Source organism: Austrofundulus limnaeus, unplaced genomic scaffold, assembly GCF_001266775.1.
Source record: "Austrofundulus limnaeus strain Quisiro unplaced genomic scaffold, Austrofundulus_limnaeus-1.0 Scaffold18, whole genome shotgun sequence".
Lineage (NCBI taxonomy): Eukaryota > Metazoa > Chordata > Actinopteri > Cyprinodontiformes > Rivulidae > Austrofundulus > Austrofundulus limnaeus.
Window position 1 is genome coordinate 2,768,626 of NW_013952420.1, and position 14,993 is coordinate 2,783,618.

General features: G+C 38.3%; 1 protein-coding gene across 1 annotated transcript in view; it reads right to left on the bottom strand.

Annotated features, from left to right (window-relative positions):
- Positions 1-257: 257 nt before the first annotated feature.
- The window catches only part of LOC106514242 (growth factor receptor-bound protein 10), a gene marked incomplete in the record, with an annotated part of 85,345 nt that continues 70,609 nt past the window's right edge, over positions 258-14,993 (bottom strand). Inside the window, 11 exon segments of the mRNA XM_014003403.1 lie at positions 258-1,346; positions 2,917-3,010; positions 3,111-3,198; positions 3,296-3,359; positions 3,466-3,582; positions 3,737-3,814; positions 4,003-4,101; positions 5,220-5,330; positions 5,499-5,636; positions 9,411-9,485; positions 10,044-10,159. Of these exon segments, the coding sequence (XP_013858857.1) occupies positions 1,200-1,346; positions 2,917-3,010; positions 3,111-3,198; positions 3,296-3,359; positions 3,466-3,582; positions 3,737-3,814; positions 4,003-4,101; positions 5,220-5,330; positions 5,499-5,636; positions 9,411-9,485; positions 10,044-10,159 (1,127 nt within the window).

Sequence of the window (14,993 nt, forward strand, 5' to 3'; positions counted from 1 at the left end):
TTTACAAACAAGGGGATGTTTGTCGGTCATTGTTTAGGAGGTAGAAGACAATTTGTGCCATATGTGACAAAAGGTCAGTGACTAATGTAGATCACATGAGCTGGAGCATTCAGTTTGATCGTGTCTGCTTTGATTTCCACTTGTGGCTATGACTCCCTCTGAGGCATGAAGAATCAGACCCTGTTCCACATAAACTTCCTGTCTGTTCCTCCAGCTTATTTTAACCTAAACGTTTCAATTAACACATCGTTTCCAAGAGGGGTTGCCAGGAACACACTTTAGGGAGATGAAGTGTTAAACAGAATAATGAGAATTATAATGAATAACGAGTGATTTGTTGTGCGAGTCACAAAGGAAAGTAGCAAATATTCAGACTGAAAGAAAGGAAGAGTTAAACGAATGCATCGTTGAGAAAAGAAAGCTTGAGTGAATTCATATCTAATAGAGTGAAAACATTAAAAAAGTTACTTTTTTCTTTCTTTTAAACTCAAATCAAGACTTTCTGATGCATTTGAATCTGTTCCATGGTAAATTCCGGACGTGTAGATGCAAGCTTTAAATGGTAAAATGTGACGGCACCGTGTGGGTTAAGTAATGCACCAGGAGAGCTGTCGCACACCATCCAAGGCCACGCCCACCTCGTTGAGCGCGAACCGACAGAAAATAAAACTGATTTTCTTCTTTTACAGAGTGAGAAACGATTTCGGAGAGGTCCACGTGAAAGATTCAACCGTCCTGCCGATTGTCCGCTTGAGGAGGAATAAAGTCTTTGCGAGACTCCAAAAGCCTCGAGGTCCCATCGTGCCATTATCGGTGACAGAAGGTGTCGTGGAGGAATTTGCAAACAGCGTTCAGACACGTGGCAGTGTTTGTTTCGTTCATCGTCTCTGTAATGGAAAGAGCTTCCCCGAGCAAGTTGTGCATCAGTTTCCTCAAAACCTCCATGCAAATCACAACAAATCCAACCGGGCAGCAGTCTCCAAAAGACTCACGGTAAAATAAAATAAAATAAAATAAAATAAAATAAAATAAAATAAAATAAAATAAAATAAAATAAAAAAGACAACAATCAAACATCAGTCAATTCACCAGCTTCTTGGAAAGAGCAAAACAAACAGAGTGCGTCCCCCGTTGTGTTTGTTTCAGGCAGAGTCAGGTCAAGTGTCCGAGGGGAGACGAGGTCAGACGGTCCGAAGACGTCATAAGGCCACGACGGTGCACGGGTGTTTGAGTTTACAAGGCAGGACCCCTCTGTTGAGCTGGTAGAACTCCACCAGCTGAATCAGGTCGGTGAATTTGGTTACACCATCGTCGAGGCTGAAGAAGACCTGGCCGTCCTCTTCACACTGGCATCGTTAAGAAGTCCACACCAAAAGGGACACACACACACACAAAAAGAGTTTATTAGAAGGAAAACATGCTTGAAAAACAGCCACAATAATATAACAGACAGCTAAAATCTTTTGATGTAGAACAAATAATCAGAGGTGTTTAGTAACAAAGTACGTTTACCTTGTTACTGTACTTCTTACCATGTTTTATTTAGTTACATTCGAAACGTAAAAAACATAATTTTACATATTTTAGAATTTAATACCTCATAACACGCTACAAATATGAATATAACCAGTACTCTCCATGAAACGTGTTGTTCATGCACTCTAAAAATTGCAGCGTTGCATTTACTTAAGTTCTGTCAACTGGTTCACTAAACCGAGTTGAGCAAATTGAGCAATTTTACACTCTTTACATTTACTTAACTCTTTTAATGGAACCATTTGAGTTGGTCAAGTAAATTTATTTTACTTTCTCGATTATTGTGAGCAGTTTTATGACTTATTTTACTTGTCAGTGAAATTCATTTTTACCAAAATCCTTTTCTGTTCAGGTATATTTACTTTTACGTAGTTAACATTTTCAAGTACTTTATACTCCTCTGCAAATAATATTGTAGGGCAGTGTCTCACTGGACTGCAGCTGTTGGAGACTAGAAGGCAACACAAAATAAAAAAACACGCAAATTTTCTGTTGCAGTCTCACTGAGTGTTTGCTATCAAGTTAGCAGCAAGCTAAAAAAAAGGGCGTGCAATTTTGTGCAAGGCTCTCTAAACTGTATTGTTGGCCGCATCCATTATTTTGATGGTCACATCCACATCGAGCCTGTTGCTGCTCACGTTGTAATGCAGCTGTAACCCCTGCAAACATTTGAAGATGTTTTGGAGATTTCTTTTTTTGCAAAGGCTGTTGCCAGCTAGTCTCAGCCCTGTGAGATACTACACCTATCTGCTGCAGATAGCCCTTTGAGCGACCTCAATTTGAAGAAATACAGTTTAAATCAGACCAAATTATAAGCTAATGGCTTCAACCCTGTTCCTCATGACCCAGTGTCCTGCATGGTTTTATATGTCTCCCTGATGACCTTTTCCCTAGACCAAGAGCAAAGTGAACTGCTGCTATCTAAACAACTTTATTCTAAAAAAAAACCTTATGTTCATGCAAACTTTATTTTCTAAAGCATACATTGCTGCAAATTTTGCATTATGCTGTTATTTACGTAGAATAAATAGTTAAGAAATAGGTGGCAGCAGCAGGCTGTACCACCACAACTAGAGCCTGCAGGACTTCCACCAGGAAAAATGAGCTGGAATAACCATGTAATGCAAAACAATGTAAGATTTTGATGACTACGGATATTTTAGGACAGCAGCGATATACTTTGGTCTTGGCTCCCCTCAGACTAGCCCTTAGCTCATCAGTCTTCTCACATCTACACTCGACACTGAGTCCATTCAAAATCTTAGGCCAACAGGTGAGATATTTATTATTTATAGTGTTCACATCATTTCCACAGAACCCCACTTTTTAAAAAAAAAATTCTTTCCCCAAACACATGAATTACAAGCAGGGAATGCTTACCGGTAGTATCTGAAAATGTTTGATTTTCTGGTGATGGCACAACGTGAGAACATAAGCCTTGGGGTTACTCTGACTGACTCTCAGCAGAAACAACCTTCACAGCAGGAGAAAGGAGATGAGTCGGTGTGAGAAACGCAGAGTTAAAATACACACAGGAAGTTTGGGGAACGCGAGAACGACTTCGGCTGACTTACCCGTCCACCTGGCCCTGCTGGTGGATGATGCGATGGGACTCCTCTCTGGTGATTCTGCCGTAGAACCACAGCTGAGCTATGTGAATGACTGCGGAGAAGACAGAACGCAAGGTGTGAAAATACTTTTCTGAAACAAACGGCTAGAAATCCAACACAGCTTTAATTCTAAGAGTGTTTAGAATTACCCGAGCTTAGTGACGAGTGGTGTAAGGGACTGTGTGAACCTAACAAGTTCACTCTTGTTCTCTTCTGGAAGAGAAGCCACGGAGACAGGACAAAGCTTAAGAAATTGTCATCTTGTGGAGTTTTTAGGGGTTGTACGAGTGGGAACATGAAACCTGAAGCTGTGTCTCACCCGCCACACGAGTCCCTCCTCCATGGCAGCGCTCTGAGCTTCCACCGGGTTGTCGATCACCCTGCCTATCCTCCCGGAGAAATCCATCGCCACAAGGGAGTTTTCAGATACACTCCTCTAGGGGGAGCCAGAGACATACAATGGTCAGAATGAGGATTTGTGTTTCACACTTGCTACCAGTGTTTCTGCACAACGCTGTCGATGTGTCAAAGATTGCAAAAACAATGATTAAAAGTTGGGCACTAATCTGGATCCAGTAAAATAAACTCACCACAGGAGTTGAAAAGTGAGAGAGTAGGGTTTTTCTTTGTTGAGGGACCTTATAGTTCTGGTATAACACAATCCCATACTGTAGACAAAAAAATAAATAAACAAATAAATGGATTAAACAATGTTATCAAGCAAACTATCTTCAAATTAGGTAAATTTTGATATAACTTTCCTTAACTAGACTTTTGCAGCTATAAGATTTACGAGCTGCAGTGTGATTTAGTGAGAACTGTTCAAGCTGAGGGATTCAGACATTCTCAATGTTACCTTAAAGACTCTGAAAGCAGTCATCCAACAGGTTCGACTCTGCTCATCCTCTGCACACAACATCCTCAGCTCCTTCATTTCCCCCCGGCATTTATTGGGCTGCAAGTGAACAGTTTGCAGTTTTAAGAACAGATGTCCAATTTTTTACACGTTGCGCTGATAAATACACCGACCCTGTCATTTGGGTCTTTATTATTAGACCTAACACATTTATAATACATTGAAACATAAAAAGAGAATAAAACATTTAAAATAAATAAATAAATAAATCTGAATCTTCTTTCTCAACGTCTGTGACTGCTAAGAATTCACATTATTCAGATCATATTTTTTTCTTCTGTCAGTTTTTCAGCAATTTGTACTTGAAATATACAGTATTTATATTTAAATTTATATTTAGCTTTTCTCGCCATTTTTTCCCCTTCGAAAATGAACAATGTCTTCAACATCCCTAAAGCATTTTAAAATGTCCAGCAATTGTTATTGTCCATTTGTTGTAGTTCTGCATTGTTTCACTTCTTTGTGTTAATTTCAGCTTCCATCAGCATCAGTTTTGTTGATTTTAGCTTTTTTTAGCCATCCTGCTGACCGTTTCTGGTATTCTTCTGCTAAATGAAATTGTCCTTTCAGCTGCTTTCTGCTAATTTAAGCTATTTTCTGTTTATAGCTACTTTTTAGCTAATTACAGCTGATTTCACCTTTTTTGTGATCATTCAGCATTTTACTGCTTAATTCAGCAAATGTGCTCTTTCTGTTTCTTTCTGCTCATTTTAGCTATTCCAGCTACTTTTTTAGTTATTTTTAGGCTAGTTTCAGCTTTTTACCTATTTCAAAACAAATTGCAAGAACTTTTTATTTTTTTGTCTTTCGCTGATTTGAAAACTTACACTCTTATTTCCTCGTCTGCCTTAATTTTAACTTGCTTCATCTAATTTTAGCTTCTTTTTGCAAATTGTGGCTACTTTTTTAGCTCGTTTCAGATTTTTTGACTTTTTTGTCTATCCTTAAAGTGATTTTTCACTTTTGTTGTCCTACTTTCAGCAAAAGTCAACTGTTCAAATTAAACTGTTTTCCTATTAAACTTTTTCAACCTCTTCAGCAGATTTCAGCAAACAACTTTCAGCATTAAGCATTCACATTGCATTTTCACCGGAAATGCAATTTCTCTAATAATGTTTAAGATTAGTTTTATCACACACTTGCTAACCGAGACTCACCTTGATACAGAACTCGTAGTCTGTGGGCGCACTGTGATGCTTTTTGCCTGCGATGACAGAAAAGATGTTGCTGTCCTCCAGGTCTGCTAGTAACTGTAAATGTCTGGGCTCCTGGAGACAGAAATAATTAAGGAGTCAAAACATGAAAGGGCAAAGCAGCCCGAGGGTTTACTGACGTGTGCAGCGAGAAGAACATCAAAAACAGGATTATTCTCTGAAGATAATTAATCTGAAATAAGCTGTCTCCTCATAATGGGAGGGAAATGAACTTGCTGTCACCTTTGAGGTCCCTTTTGTTGAGCAGTATAACCCTGAGCGACGCAGGAACATGTAAACTTTCTTCCACGACTTCCGCCCCACATCCTTCATGTACAAGTAACCCTGGATTTCTGGACAGCTGCTGGTTGAAAGAAAGTTCTGAAAAAAAAAAAAGAAAAAGGGAATCAGAAATCATTTAAAATGCAATTATTCCACAAGAACAAAAAAAACTTTGCCTCAGGAAACATCTGAAGCCTATAATAGGCTCTTCATCAGTGTCTCAGCCAGTGACTGAAAACTGCAGCCGGCACCATCTGCAGAGGACTTACAGACAAGAGCCAATCACTTTGCAGTTCAGTTTCATTTCTAAACATTCACATTGCTACAGGAAGTGGATGGCTAAATCCACAATATGGCTCGTCTTTGCATCAGTTCTTTTGTTGGAAACAAAGCCAACGTCAATATATCCACATACATCGGGTAAAACCCGATAAAGTCTGCAGAAAGTGAATAGACAATAATTAATGTTTAACAATAGTAGCAATTATGTTAAACATTAATATGTACTATTTACATAGTTAATACAACTAGTTAAGTGAAGTGTTTAATGCTTTTTTGGCTATTTGTATGAATAAAGAAATTGACAATGACTTCAAAACAGAAAGCACCAAAACACATCAAAGCCAACATTACATTTTGTGCCCATAAAACAAATAAAGCACTAAAACTTGTGAAATCTTTTTGCAACTGCAGCTCATACCACTTTTGTTTCAAAGTATGCCCTTGAAAAATATCTGTCTAAAGAGCCTGAAAGCCCAACTCTGCGCCTTCACTTTCATCACAAAAAATGATCTGGGCACGTTTCCCCACAGCGGGAGCTCCTATAATATAGGGCCGGGGCTTAAAGTAAAGGGAAGAGGTGAGGTGAGATTTGGCCTTAAGCACTTGCTCTGCTTCACAACTTGAATCTCCTTACCCATGATGCCGATGGGTTCAGTAAGAGAAAAGGTCATTAAATCATTAAAACAGGTCGTTAAAATGAATAAAAATGGGTTTTGGACACATTTTGGAGCAAATGATTCCTCTCAGGCCACCAGACTTTGAATTTGGTTTATTTCTGATATTATGTCACCAATGTGGCATATTAAAAAAAATACTTTGGCTGGTATTGCTACTACTGCAGAGACAAAAATGAGACCCATGTTTTACTGCATTACCCGTCACATAAGATGAGAAGCCCTTCAGGTGCAGAAAGTGAGGCCTGTCTGCAGATATACAGCAACCCAGACTTGGGATAGGCAGTGATTTTCCAGTAGCCAAAGCTTAGTTAAAAATGGGAAAATTAGAAATAATGCCACTATTATTACTATTTTTACTTTTACATTGGCACATGGTGGTGATGATCCAAGTTGTTTCCTAACAGTGCTTTTCCAGTCAGGGTGCTTTTTATTTCGTTAACACCTACCGCCCACTCCACGTTCCACAACAACAACAAAAAGAAAACCGAAACAACTCAGAGCGTCTCCGCCATCAATTTATGCCATCATAGTTTATTTTGAAAGCATGATTACGTGGAAACTTTGATCATAGGTGAGCTCAGCTTTCCAGTCAGAATAATTACACCTCCCTCTCCGTTAAGTCATTGAGCTGGTTTAAACGAAGGGACATAATTATCCCTCGTTATCAGGATAAGCAGCAGGACGTGTCGCTGTGCCTGAAGCCTCCGTTTCATTTTTCAGCTGCAGGACTTTTTTCACAACAAGTTCCGCATTGTGATCTGGACATTTTTTTTAGGCAAAAACATAAAACCAAAAACAGCCCTAAATCATAAAGCGGTGGCTGAGATGAGTACTTGTTGTGTGAATGATATTAAGCATTTGCATTTTTTCCGTACGTTTTTCGGCACACAATCTACATAATCCACAAGTCTAGAGCTATTTCAACAATTTATATTTCAAAACATGCTAATTTAAACTTTGTGCTTCTTTTAGCTTCTTTCTGCTAAATTAAGGTTTGTATTCTTCTTTCAATTGCTTTTTTCTAGTTTCAACTATTTTCTGTGTTTATGCTAATTTTTAGCTAATTTAGCATGTTTCAGCTGAATTCACCTTTTGTTGATCATTGCAGCTTCTTACTTCTTAATTCAGCAAATGTGCTCTTTTGGTTTCTTTGTTCCAACTGTAGCTATTACAGTTAATTTTAAGCTATTTTTGGTCTAGTTTCAGCTTTTTAGGTATTTCAAAGCAAATTGCAAGTACTTTTCTTGATTTTTGCTGATTTGAAAACTCCCATTCTTATTTCCTCCTGTCTTGGTTTTAACATGTTTCATCTGCTTTAAGCTGCTTTTTGCAAATTTGAGCTCTTTTCCAATTGTTTTACTGTTTCTACTGATTTCTCACTTTTGTTGTCCTACTTTCAGCAAAAGTCAGCTGTTCAAACTGAACTTGCATTAACAGTTTTGCTAATAAACCATTGCAGCTTCTTCAGCAGATTACAGCAAAAATCTTTCAGCATTACACAATCACTGCATTTTTGGCAGGAAATGCAATTTCTCTAGTTAAGATTGCTTTCTGTTTTCAAACAATTTGTTGTTGAGCTTTTATTTTGGTGAGAGTGACTTGCTGCATGCTGGTCTTCAGATTGGTTGGAGTGGAAGGTCAAATATTTTGTAGAAAAAATGTAATAATTATTGACAAATTTGAGTATTTTTGCTTGAATTGCCCATCCCTGACAGACACAACAGACAACCTGACGCTCCATGGTACAGTGTTTTTATTTACTCCACGCTCACACCCTGTCAGCTTCACATGAGGCTGACAAGAAAACTGAATGGGACTCGAGAGCAGATTTCACTTTGTGATCCAAACGAAGTCAGAATCAGTCCTTTAACAACCCCAAAGACATGTGACGTTACGGCGTGCTCTGAAACCGCTAAGGCCAGATGGGAAGGCAGATTAGGTTGATAAACAAAGTGGCGGGTTGAGTTAATAAATTCGATGCCGAGCTGTGATTTGTGGCCAACAGACAAACTGTTCCAGAAGCCTCTTCAATATTTGAAGCACATGTTCATCTGTGTTTTGGAAAGAAGGAAAAAAAAAAAAAACCTCCCGATGGGCCTCATCCATTTTCCAACAGTCGCAGAGTGCACATTCACACGCTATGATAATTCAAACGGCTCTTCTTTCTGGGCCACAGCACCATCATACGTGCTGCGCTACGCGCTGACAAATGGTTCTTGCGTAATTTAGGAATATGGCAAACACCTGGATGAGCTGAACGCAGCAAGCGCCTCGGTTTGGACTAATTGAGTGGAAAGATTTCATATTTAGAAGAAGTCAAACAGAGGGAATTCCTGACACGAATCCAGCTCATCCCTTTACGAATATAAATAAAAAAATGCCACGTCTATATGATTGTGAGGGAAGGGGGAGGGTGGGATTAAAAGCTTTCTGCGAGATGGACGGATACCAGCCGCGGCTCTGTCTCTGACAGCTTCATTAAATGAGCCGAGATTTCATCTAAACTGCATTTAGACCTCCTTTTATTCAATAACTCCTCTAAATCCAGAGAAGGAGACAGGTCGTTGCAAATACTTCACACATGTGCACATGTGTTTTAAATAACCGTTGAAGTAAGGGGAGAAGATTTTCTGCTTTATATTGCCTGATTTCATCCATCACGGGCGCTCGGCTTGCGGTGCATGCACCAAGACAGTTACGTGTCAACAGGGGATCAACAGTAGTTATTACCGCCGGCTCAGACGAGACACACTGTCTAAGGGTCAGGGGTGAGGTATGCCAGCCTGATTGTAATGTAGCAGGTGCTGACTCGGAGGGAAACTAAACTGCGTGTGTGTGCGTAGGGAAGAGCAGTGACAATCTGAGCCAAAAACAAAGGACAGAGAAAGAGAAGAAAAAAAAAAGAGGTGCGTACCTGGAGGAGCTGAGAGGGTGGAATTGTGTGATTGGTTTCCTGGCACCACGCAACCATGTGCTCCGGGAAAAACGTCTGGCGGAGGAGGAAGGTGACATGTCAGAAACTGCGACAATAATTACAGGGCGGGAATGTTGGGACAGATGCAGACGTCACGCCAACTGTCACCCGTGCAGTCGGCTGTCGAAATATTTCACAAGAGCGCCAAACAAAGACAGGTGCTTTGTGCTTGTCTCAACAGGTGGTATTACACAGGAAATATTATAATTACATCAGCTAATGTCTAATATTCCCTCCTCCTTTATATGATTTGCTGGAATATAGTACAATAATACCTTTTTAAATAATTTGCTTAGAAAAATGGGGTTGCCCCAGGTCCTGTTTAGCAATTATAAAAATCATATTGCTTGCCATTTTGAGTGCTAAAATTGTAGTTAAAAAACTCACAGGATCTTTAAGTGCTCAAAGTTTTTGTTAGGGACGACCCTCAGCGAATACTTTACCAGATTTTAGCTCAATATTTATAAAGCTGACTGAGTTAATGCCACGTTTGTGTGTTGCTGACAGACAGAACAACACTCATACCCTTTCTTTTTATGGAGCCTATTAATAATATTAACAAAGTGCACTAACCAGAGGGTTTCTGAAGAATTCATATTTGGCATAGTTCTTCCTGAAGAGAAATCTACTGTCGCTGTTCATGGAGGCCTGCACCTGAACCACCAACTCATGGTCCTCTAGGCAACGCTCTGTAAGAAGCAAAATATACAAATCAAAGAGTTTTCTATCTATCTTTATTTATGTTTTTAAAAACTTAGAATTTAAACACAGACAGTGGTGTCAACATCACTGTAAATCTATAAAAGCTAATTGGTGGGAACCTTTGATTAAATTTGTTCATGGTATAACAAAAACTGTCCAAACGCACACATTCACAGTCCAACAAAATTGTGTTATAACCTGTGCATAAAAGAGAAATATTCTTCTTCAGTTTTTATTACAAATCTGGACAAGAGAAGACAAAAAATAAAACTGTATAATGAAACCAAAGTTAAAATAAAAAGTGCAAAAACAATGTCTAAACTTAGGTTCATAGTATTTTTGACTTATCATTAAATGTGGCCTGTAATGTGTCACCTGTTTATAACACAAATCAAAAAACTAATGTGTACAATCCATACTTATTTTTGCTCTGTTTTTAAAGCAGACAGCACTGTAAAGTAGCTCAAGCTTCGATAATTTATAAAATCAAAACGCATCAGTGCACACTTCACCTAACCACACACACTTTTAGGTTCTAACAAATTTAAACCGGTGCCTGGAAGGGTCAAAAACGCTCTGAATTAAGTCCCGGCTTCCTCTGCTCAGTGGATCTGAAATGACACACTGGCTTTCATTGATTCTGGCTAATCGAACCAGCTTGGGACTACTAATGTTGAAGGCAGCGCCCCCTTAATGTCAGTCAAAATAAAGCTGTGATTCAACACAAAGTATGACCTTGTGTGAGTGTGCTCAAAAGTCTGGTGATTTCCCCCTCCTCCTCATCCCCCTTTCCCTGTTACTGTCATAGTGAAACTAGAGATGAATCACTCAATTCAAAGTTCTCCCACTTCTTCAAAAAAAAAGTTTCTTTTCTTTAACAGGACTTAAACTGGAACTTTTCCACAACTTTAGCCAACAATAACATGCTGTTTGGATGTCCGTGGAAAATAACAGAGTATTCTATCTCTGTATTTTTCAATATTTTTTAAAATTATTTTGCATGTCTTCATTTCCTCCGTCACGACCTCTGTACACTGTCACGGCTAATCCTTTTCTTTCCGCTCCATCCCGTCGCCCGATGACTCAGTCATGTTTGAAAGTGTGACTCACCCTGGCAGCTCTAACTCCTCTGCCAAAGCTGTTAACCTTTGTGAACTGATGAGTAGAGGTCAATACTACTTTCCCCAAAGGGCCAATTCATCCTTTTCTAGCAGTGTACTGAAAGTGGGCTGTGACATACTGGAATCAAAATCTCTTTCCAAACACCAAACCATTCTTTTATGTCAAATGTACAGTTCTCTCACAGCGGGTAAAATAAGTATTGAACACGTCACCATTTTCTCAGTAAATATATTACTAGAGGTGCTAATGACATGAAATTTTCACCAGATGTCGGTAACAACCCAAGTGATCCATACATACAAAGAAATCAAACCATAAATGTCCAGAAATGAAGTTATTTGTAATAATGTGGAATGGCACAGGGAAAAGTATTGAACACACTTACTGAAATTTATCTAATACTTTGTACAAAAGCCTTTGTTGTCAATGACAGCTTCAAGACGCCTCCTGTATGGAGAAACTAGTGGCATGCATTGCTCAGGTGTGATTTTGGCCCATTCTTCCACACAAACAGTCTTCAAATCTTGAAGGTTTCATGGACCTCTTCTATGAACTCTGATCTTTAGTTCTTTCCATAATTTTCTATTGGATTCAAGTCAGGTGATTGGCTGGGCCATTCCAGCAGCTTCAGTTTCTTTCTCTGAAACCAATTGAGAGTTTCCTTGACTTTGTGTTTGGGCTCATTGGGCCTCATGCAAGAACATGTTCGTATTCTTATCCTAAATTTCTCTTACTTTTGTTCGTAAAAGGGTTCGTACGAACATGTCACGTCAGATTCAACAAACTCTTCTATCTTCAGGAAAAGTGTGTAAATGAGCTGCATAAATTACACCTGTTCTTTCCAGCTGCTCGTGCACGCGAGAGGAGATTAGCATAATTACCACCCCAAAAACACCATATAAGGCTATGATTCCTGCCTCAGCTACAAGGAAGTGTCCATTCATGAAAATGACAGCGAAAACTAAAAGGAACTTTACGAGTTCAGAGATTGAAGTCCGTCTGTCAGAGATCCAGAAAAGAAAATCTGTCATTTTTAGCAGGACAGCTGTGGAATAAAAAAGAGCTGCTAAATGTATAAACAACTGTGTTAAATCATTTTCATTTATTCAGAAGCCAAGGCGCTGCAACAATAAGGTTGTGAAGGTCKTGAGAGAGCTCTTTACTTTTACCCATCATCAGATGGTTCTTGTGTGATACCTGGCCATCATTTGGGACTGAACCAGCTGATATTAACTTGCACTGACAAGGGGCAGGCTTGCTTTCTAATTACTGAGAGAGTTCAGCTGGTGTCTTGGCTTTCCATGCCTTTTTACACCTCCCTTTTTTCATGTGTTCAATACTTTTTCTCTGTGTCATTCCACATGATTACAAATAACTTCATTTCTGGACATTTATGGTTTGATTTCTTTGTATGTATGGATCACTTGGTTTGTTACCAACATCTGGTGAAAATTTCATGTCATTAGCACCTCTAGTAATATATTTACTGAGAAAAATGGTGATGTGTTCAATACTTATTTTACCCGCTGTATGTCTACTGTACAGTTCTTTTATGTGTACTGTACAGTTCTTTTATTTGTACTGTACAGTTCTATTTATATCCACTGTACAGTTCTTTATATATCCACTGTACAGTTCTTTATATCCACTGTACAGTTCTTTTATGCCTACTGTACAGTTATTTTATATCCACTGTAGTTTTTTTATGCATATTGTACAATTCTCTTATGTTGACTGTATAGTTCGTTTATGTCTACTGTATAATTACGTATTTTATGTATACTGTGCAATTCTATCCACTGTACAGTTTCTTCTGTCTAATGTACATTTATTTTGTCAATGGTACAGTTCTTTTGTCAAAAATTGTACAGTTGACTTAAAAGCATTGTACTGTTATGTCTACTGTACAGTTCTTTCATGTCCACTTTAGTTATTTTATGTCCCCTGTACAGTTCTTCTGTCTACTGTACAGTTCTTTCGTGTCTACTGTACAGTTCTTTCGTGTCTACTGTACAGTTATTTTATGTTCACAGTACAATTTTATGTCCCCTTTACCATTTTTTATGTCTACCATACAGCTCTTTCACGTCCACTGTACACTTCTTTTATACCCACTGTACGGTAAACAAAAGTAATTATCAAGCATAGTCCAGATTGTTCTGAGGAATGCTTATAATTAAATAACATTTTAACCGTTGTACACAGTTCTCTTAACAATCTCAGTTTGCAGAACACATTTAAGTTTCAATAGAATGATGAGCTAATGGCTAGTCCAACACTGTGAAAACTGGCTGCTAACTTTTTTTAACAATTCCAATCTCAAAAGTTTTGTGTGAAAGCTAACTGAAAAACTTTATAATGTCATTAAATTTACATTACACAATTGCTCCAGTTGAAATATAAAAAGTAACACAGAATTTAAAGTAAATTTAAGTCAATTATTATAAAACTGATGGTGTAAAGGTAAATGAAACAATGTATGCATTAATCACTATGAAATATTTAGAAGTGATGATATTTCAAAACACCTTTGGTCTTGGCCACTATATGAACTGGTCGTTAGCTCATTAGTCTGGTCAGAAATAAATTATTTCTCCAAAACAATAAAATTCAGAGAAGTATTTGTTCATAACTAATCCACACAAGCCATCTTCCAAAGAGCTAAACTATCCCTTAAAAGGTCATTAATTATACTCTTCAGTGTAGAAAAAGTCTGGGATTTAAAGTGTAAATGTATATGCAGTGTTAAATATAACACTATAATATAATGAAGGAAGTTGTAAACGAGTTAAATCTGTGTCTGAAATATCATCTTCACTGTGATTCTGGCATACAATGGCAGTCATTTTTGTAGCATATAATGCAAAAAAAAAAAAACTTTCAATTTTAACAAAGAGTAAATATGCTGCAGCTTTATTATATGTAATTTACAGGAACCTCTACACTCTAACCTCAGATGAGTAGTAATTCAAGCCGAGAAAAGAATACAGTTGCAGTACAGGTGCTTCATAATAGAAGGAGGCCTATAATAAAACCCAGAAACTGAGCCAAAAAATGATGTCATTCACAAGCCAGCCTAACTCTATTTGACAGCACTGAGCTGGCAGCAGTGATGAGAAAAGTAAGCAGATCATGATGGATGGTGAAATATTAGGTTAGAGCTTTGGGACCGTGGTACTTTGAATAATGCAATATATTTTTGAGAAGTTTCCTCGCATGACAGCCTAACAGGCTGCACAAAAAGGGCCCAGACACGAGTTGTCAGTTGAAACAGCAGGGAAGAATACCCTCTTTTTTTTTTTTTACTTCGGGTTTCTTACTGCAATAAGTTTTTAAAAAACACAGCTCCATTTTACAGCTACACACTTTCTTTCCAACAGCTGCCTAACTGTGCAGACTACGAGCAGAGAGCACAGACTCGACTTGTCTCCTGTAAGTGTTTTATAATTGCCCCCCTCCTCAAGGGGAGGCTGAGGTGTTTTTTTTTTTTAAACATGAAGCTGGCTGAACTTTCCAAGTCAGGTCTAACACAAAAACTTTCCCCACACAAACAGGCAAGAAAACTTTTTTCTTTTATACTTCCTGTATAGTTTCTACTATTTGGAATTAACAATACACACCACTGCTACATTAATACTGTAGTATTACAGAACATTTTATGGTATCTACAACAGATATTATTCAGGTGTGTGTATGATC